Source organism: Muscardinus avellanarius, assembly GCF_963383645.1.
Source record: "Muscardinus avellanarius genome assembly, chromosome: 14".
NCBI classification, from domain to species: domain Eukaryota; kingdom Metazoa; phylum Chordata; class Mammalia; order Rodentia; family Gliridae; genus Muscardinus; species Muscardinus avellanarius.
This window is the reverse complement of record NC_137800.1, coordinates 81,560,725-81,568,163: the sequence shown is the minus strand read 5'-3', so window position 1 is coordinate 81,568,163 and position 7,439 is coordinate 81,560,725. Positions and strand designations below refer to the sequence as shown.

The 7,439-nt window shown below is 43.0% G+C and overlaps 2 protein-coding genes across 2 annotated transcripts; one reads left to right on the top strand and one right to left on the bottom strand.

The window, feature by feature from the left end:
- Positions 1-3,684: 3,684 nt before the first annotated feature.
- On the top strand, positions 3,685-4,326 carry H1-6 (H1.6 linker histone, cluster member; the record flags this gene model as incomplete). Its single annotated transcript, XM_080709913.1, has 1 exon — positions 3,685-4,326. The coding sequence occupies one exon, from the start codon at positions 3,685-3,687 to the stop codon at positions 4,324-4,326; it is 642 nt and encodes a 213-aa protein (XP_080566039.1).
- Positions 4,327-6,443: 2,117 nt separating this feature from the next.
- LOC308272900 (histone H4) lies at positions 6,444-6,755 on the bottom strand (the record flags this gene model as incomplete). Its single annotated transcript, XM_080709937.1, has 1 exon — positions 6,444-6,755. The coding sequence occupies one exon, from the start codon at positions 6,753-6,755 to the stop codon at positions 6,444-6,446; it is 312 nt and encodes a 103-aa protein (XP_080566063.1).
- Positions 6,756-7,439: the final 684 nt, after the last annotated feature.

Genomic DNA, 7,439 nt, shown 5'->3' with positions numbered 1-7,439 from the left:
AATTGCACAGAAGGCAGTTGTCTATGTCATTTCTTCAGATTCCTCTCTCCCAGGTCCCCGGGGATGAGACCCCACACTTACGGGGGGCTTGAAGGAACTCTTACTTGCTAAGGGGGAGGAGTCACTGCAGGAGTCAACCCCTGCAGGACTGCAACTGAAGCCCATGCCCACCTTTCTGAGGATCTCGTCCCGAGTGGACTCAGTGCCAGATTCATTGTCCACAGGACTGAGCAAGTTCGTCGCACCTCTCCATGGTCTTTCAGGAAGAAAGTCTCTTTTCATCTTGTCTCTTGGGTACTGTTGGGTCTGAGAGATGGTTGCTGGAGCCTCAACATCCAGCCAGACACCAGACAGAGAAAAATGTCTCTTTCAGACTGTCATGTACTGGGCCTGGAATGGCAAATGTCATTTCTGCCTGTCTTCCTTTGGCCAGAGCTCAGTCTGAGCCTACCTGCCTGCCAGGGAAACAAGGAACCTTAGACTGGGTGTGTTCATGCAGAAACTCAAATTGGGTTTAAGGGATGAAGAGTAAGCAAATTCTGTCAGTCATTTAAGTCCAGTCATTCTTTGCCCTCCCCCCTTTTCTTTGCTTTAAAAACATCACAACGGCTTCTAATGAAAATGTCTAGCACAAATCCAGTATAGTCAGATTCTTGGGGTGGGTGACTAAATAAAGGGCCTTCTTTCCCTTCTTTTCCTGCCCCCAAAGACTCTTGTCTGCCTCTTACTTCTTCAGCTTCTAAGGATCAAACATCAAGCTCTACCCTGCTCAAACTTATATCTCAGCTGGAGAAGACAGGAAGAAAATAATAGTTATTTTAAGTACTTGCATAGAATATAACAAAGGGATAAGTTCTGGTCAAAGGGAAACAGTAGAGGAGGGAAGAGGAGGTATAAGGTAAGGCCTTAAAATATAATAATATTTGTATTAACACCAATACAAATATGTAATATGATAATAGCTATAGTTGTTTAGTACTTACAATGTGTCAGGCGCTGTTCTAAGTTTTTTAACTATATTAACATAATCCTAAAACAATAAATTGTTAGCTGGAAAGCATAAAGAAAGTCCTGGAAAGATAAACCAGTCATGAAGAAAAGAGGAAAAATACAGCCCTTTGATTTTCTGAACTATGGAGTGCTCGTCTCTGTTTCTCTAGTACTATCCATTTTCATGGCTCATTTGTAGGTTGAGACAGGAGGATAGAGGTGAGGTGAATATGTGCACACTGAGAGCTGAGGCTTCCTCCAATAGAGCCCTTAAATTTAGTGCCTTTTCAACAGTGTGTAAAAAAAATATATCCACTTGCATTTGTTAAGACTACCACATTGGAGGCACCGGTAAGTCTGTTAATGCATAACTGGGACATTGGAGGTCATACCTTGAGTTAGAAATGATCAAAGCTTTGTGGGGGACAAGGTACTCCTCTCCAGCTAAAGAGAGGACAGCCTTCACCCATTTTGCTTATAGTTACTGGGCACTGCTTCCAGCTCAATACTTGTTAAAAGCTATCTAAATGTAACTTGGACTACTTTTTTAATTTACAAGTATTTTCAAAAGATGTAATAAAAGTCTCTGTCATTCCAAATAGAAGTGATAGCCTGGGTATTAGATGTGTGAAATGAAAGTTACAATTGTAGGTCCTTAGATTAGTGGAATATGGGAACCCATGTCACCAAAACCTTTATCTTCCTGACAAACTAATGAGCCAGGCCACAAATAGTTCAGGGGATTCTCAATTAAGCAAATAGATTTTCCATTTATGCATTTCCCTGCACTGAGTCTGAACACATAGAGAACATGAGATGAGATTTGCCTTTGTTTACTCGTTAAGAGGAGGAGAAAATATATTTTATAACACCTCAAAAATATGATACATCTTGGGGCTTTTTTTATTAGATTTGTTTAATTTGATTTCACTTATTTTAAAGAAAGATGGAAATGAGGGCCTGGGTGTAATGTCCTTTACCAATTGACCAGAGGGATGAGCAAAAATAGATAATCAAATCACATATCTTCATATATAAATCGTGTGTGTGTGTGTGTGTGTGTGTGTGTGTGTGTTCGTTTTCATGGTAGCTTTTCAGCTAGTACGGCAAAATATAAATCATGATTCTTTTCCTGGATGAAAGCTATTGAATCTAAGAATTTCTTAAATTCACCAATTTTATTATTTTTAAAGCATTGGAATGATGTATTATCTATACCTATAAACATAAGTATCAACCTGATCCATATCTTCATCTATAAACCAATGACACTAAATAGTATAAAACTTCAGAGCTCATAGAGAGTTAGAGAAACCAACCAGATGGAAAAATGGAGGATACTCAGAAAACACACCTGGAATCTCCTTAAGGAGAAATTCTTTCCCAACTGGGGTATAAGATCGATCTCATGATTTATAATCATATGTATGTATATGTACAGGTGGTAAGGTGGTACATATGTGTGAGGCATATGTGGTGTGTGTGTGTGTGTGTGTGTGTGTGTGTGTGTGTGTGTGTGTGTGAGGGAGGGGGACCTTTTCCATTCACTTTGTAATCAGAAGCTTGAAGTCTCTTATCTTTTAACTATTGTGTCAGAAATATCTCAAATGCAGTTTCTCTTTCCATATTATCCCCTTGGGCAGAACCTTTGTCATTCTAAGACATTGCAATAGACTTCTAAGCTCTGACACTGGGCCCTTCCCAATAATGATAGTTTATACAATAAATATAAAGCCAAGACAAATACAGCAACAGTCCCTCTCTTTAAAACTTCCAATGGCTCTCTGGCCTGTAGAATAGCTACCACATTTCTCACAGGGGCGTTTGGGGATCTTCACAACATGGTCCTTAAAGAGTTTCCCTCTGTAGAAACCCTGGGCCTTGGTCATGCAGCACTGCTTTCTCAGAGTGCCCCCAGAAAGACCTGGACTTCATTAGGAAGCTCTTTATCTCTCTGAGGACATTTAGGCTCAGGAGAAAAAGCTCGGGGAACATACTGAATATCACAAGTGAGATTCTAGCTAGTACTTTATCCTTGAAGGTCTTCTATGATGCTTCTTTAATTGCAGACAAACCTCATGCCTTGTGGGTTATGTCTGATTAGATTGTGCTTGTCTCAATAAAACATATCCGGTAGCCTTTAGATAATTCTATAAGCATCGTCTAACTCCTCAGTGGGACATCTAAGAGATCTGTGTTATTTGGTCCTCCTATAAAGGTAAATTTTAATAAAATCAGAGCACTGATAATTTATTTTCTTTGCCAATTATAAGTCACTAATTTGGAAGACCACTCAGAAGAGATGAGACAAATTTTCTGCTCAACATTTCTTTTGAATTTAAAAGGAAAAGAGAAAGTTTTTTTTTCTTCCCCCTGGATTTGGCTGAAAATCGAGGGCTTTCTCAAATAGTTTTGGCATCTATGGTCATTTATCATTAAAAGGTTAAAAGGTGGTGGAAATTTGAGTTCCCAGGGATCGTCTGGCACTGAAACCAGGGTGATTCTGTACCCAGCAGTTTTGTAGGATTCAACTTTTTAGGATGAAACAAACACAAATGCGCGACCTCTGACGGGCGGGGCGGCGCCTAAGCGATGCACCAATCACAGCGCGCCCCGCCATATAAAAGGCCCCGGGGGCCCCTCCGGCGTTCTACACTTGGCCTTTGCTGTTACATCTGTTATCTCTGATCTGCTATGTCTGAAACAGCTCCTGCCGCTCTAGCTGATCCTGTTCCAGACCCCATGGAGAAGCCTCCAGCCAAAAAACGAGGGAAGAAGGCCGTTGTTTTGGCGGGTGCAAGTCGCAAGGTTCGCAACTCCTCGGTGTCGACCTTGATCACCCAGGCGCTCTCCGTTACTCAGGAGCGAGCTGGCATGTCTTTGGCTGCACTCAAGAAGTCGCTGACTGCAGCCGGGTACGACGTAGAGAAGAACAACAGTCGGATTAAGCTGGCTTTGAAGAGCCTGGTGGGCAAAGGTGTACTGGTGCAGACCAAGGGCACCGGCGCTTCAGGCTCCTTCAAGCTGAGCAAGAAAAAGGCTGCTCCTGAAAAAACCAAAGGCAAGGTCAGGAAGCCTACTACCTCTGCCAAGACCAAGAAGCTGGTCCTGTCGAGGGACTCGAGGTCCCCAAAGAGTCCAAAGGCCAATAAAAGGGCCAGGAAGCCAAGAGCGACACCTAAGAAGGCTCCTGGGAGCGGAAGAAAGGCCCGAGGGGCCAAGGGCATCCAACAACGGAAGAGTCCGGCCAAGGCGAGAGCCAGGAAGCCCAAGTCCAGTAAGCCCAAGATGACTCTGCAGAAAGCCAATACCAGGAAGGCAGCGGCCAAGAAGTGAGCGGCTTTGAGCCACAGGCCAGTTTTCAAAGAACCCAAAGGCTCTTTTAAGAGCCACCTAAAAAAATCTTGAAAATTGTGTAACACTGGAGTGACCCAAGTGGTGCTAACTAGTTCTTTCCTAGTCAGTAAATTGAGCAATGGTGCGGTGAGGTGGAAGTGGGGTTTCAGCAAGTTATACACGGAGACACATAGTAAAGATCTGAGGTTCTTGGGTGCTGCTCACCGAAAGATTTAGTTGTGCATACATGGGTTTACAGTACACTAGTCCTGACACAATATTTTTCTAGAAATGCCACTTGCAAAGGGTGTCAGCACAGCAACAACAATACCTAGTTTTGTTCAATGTTTTTTCACTCCAAGTGGTAGGCACTACGTTCATTTATCTTTTTACATGATATTCTAACCAGGGCTTCCTCCTGTTCACAGACATTCGAGGGATCAACATCAAGGTGTCCTAAAATTCGGGCTGGTGGGATATTTTACCTTTATTTGCCTTTATTAACTAAAACTTAGAATTTATGATGAAGAAAAATAAAATTTCAGTACATAGTCGTTGCAACAATGTTAGAGTAGTGTTTATACTATTAGGTATCTGCTACATCAGCAAAGATCATATATTACTGTTGCATCATGGAAAGTGATTTAATACAATTGGTCTAGAAGGATTGTAATCTTAAGTAATTTGTGTGTGAAAAGACTGCTTAGGCTTCTCAAGATTGTCAGTGCTGCACAGGTTGAATGTTGAAGATCCCAAATCAAATGGAAATGTTCCTGAATGCACAGCTGTCAGGACCCTCAAATCAACCTTCTGTTATGAAAATTGTTGGGAAACTCGTCATGAGCCGAAGTACCTTTTAAAAATTTCAGTTTCTCTTACTTTGTGATTTAGCATTCTTAGTCATAAAATACTAAGTTCATGCTGTGTTCATCTAATTTGGGTGTGATTGTACACAAAAGCCAACTGCAAGATTATGCAGTGTTGTCCTGGAGGGTGATGCATACCTGTAATCTTGATACCTGGGGAACTGAGACAGGGGGAACCAGATCCAGCAATTTAGTGAGGTCCTCAGAAATTTAGCGAGACTGTTTCAGAAAATGTTGTAGTGAGCGCCACCTGTAATCCCAGTGCTTGGGAGTCTGAGACAGGAGGATCTCAGGTTCACGGCCAGCCCCAGCTACTTAGGCCCTCAGCAACTGAGACCCTATTTCAAAATGAAGAAAAAAGAGAGAGGTGTAGCTTGGAGGTAGAATGCTCCTGGGTTCTATCCAGTACCAACAAAAGAAAAGAAAAAATAATTTTAAAAAATAGGACTGGGGGTGTAGCTTGGAGGTAGATTGCCCCTGGGTTCAATCCCCAGTACCACAATCCATTAAATAAAAATAAATAAATAAAACAGGGAAGGGGCTATGTCTCAGATAAAATGTCCCTGGGTTAAATTCCCAGAACCCCCCCCCCCAAAAAAAAAAAAAATCACTAAGCTATACATTAACAGCTTGTTCTCCAAGGGTCAGTAGACCCTCTTCTCTGGACTCATTAGTATGATGAAGCAGTTTATTTACTAACATGAAACCTCACTAATGACTTCAATTTGTGGCTAATTGACCACAGCCCCCGGCTTGACTGTTTTCCTGAGGTTGGAATTGAGGGTGAATGATTCACTTGCCAGCCCATCACAGGATAACAAAGCACTGGCCTCACCTAGCAGTGGCCAGAAAATCCTGAGCCCATCTAGACTGGTTTCAGTGGACCTCCTGCCTCTCCACTTCATATACATGCAGGGAAAAAGCTCGTCAATTCCAATTTTAGTCCTGGGGCTGCTAAAGAGCTGTTTGGGCCTGTAGGACAAATTACTACTTTCTGGCAAATTAAGTTTTTATTTGCAAAACCGAGTGAGGATAGAGGCCCTCTGCCACTGGTTAAACCTCAAGGTGTATGCCTGAGATAGTGAAAACTTCTGTGGTCAATTGTTTAGTCAACCAACTTACCACCTAAGGAGAAAGCCGCCGTTAAACACTGTGGGAAGCCAGACATTGTAACTCACAGTTCAGCCCTTTATGTGACCTTGTGGGCGGCCCTGAAAAGGGCCTTTTCTATTTTTTCTGCTGAAACTAAGCTCAGCCGCCGAAGCCGTAGAGCGTGCGGCCCTGGCGCTTGAGCGCGTAGACCACGTCCATGGCGGTGACGGTCTTGCGCTTGGCGTGCTCGGTGTAGGTGACGGCGTCGCGGATCACGTTCTCCAGGAACACCTTCAGCACCCCGCGGGTCTCCTCGTAAATGAGGCCGGAGATGCGCTTGACGCCGCCGCGCCGCGCCAGGCGCCTGATGGCGGGCTTAGTAATTCCCTGGATGTTGTCGCGCAACACTTTTCGGTGGCGTTTGGCGCCACCTTTGCCCAGGCCTTTTCCTCCCTTTCCGCGTCCAGACATGACTGCAGTTCCAACGGCAAACCCAACCGACACAGCCCTTTAAATACTATTTTTGCGGACCTGATTGAACACCACAGACGTAGGCGGGGTTTTCCCAAATAGGTCATCAAAATGGGTGGAGCAAGTAGAATGTATTATTAAAGCTTCAGTGTTATGATTGGCCAGTGAAACCTAGCTCTGGGATTGGAAGGAGACTTACAGATTTGATTGGCTGTAATTATTTTTTGTACTGCATTTTTCGTCTGTATGCTACTGCAAATGAGAGGTATTTTTATCGGACGAGAAGAGGAGCCCGTACCACGTTTGTTTTTTATTTTTAACTGGCTACTAATTAGGTATGGCTTCTTGGGAAGTACGAAAATGTCTAAAATAGAGGATTATTATTAGCTGGGCGTGGTGTCGCAGGCTTGTAATCCCAGCATTTGGGAAGCTGAGAAAGGAGGATCACGGTACCAGGAGAGCCTCCGTGAGGTCTTTTGCAACTCAATGAGACGCTGTTTGAAAATAAAAAATGAAGAATAGGGCAGGGGGTATACCTTGGAGGTAGAATGCCCCTGGATTCAATTCCCAGTACCGCAAAAAAAAAAAAAAAAAGAAAGAAAGAAAGAAAGAAAGAAAGAAAGAAAGAAAGAAAGAAAGAAAGAAAGAAAGAAAGAAAGAAGAAAAAAAATAAGGATTATTATA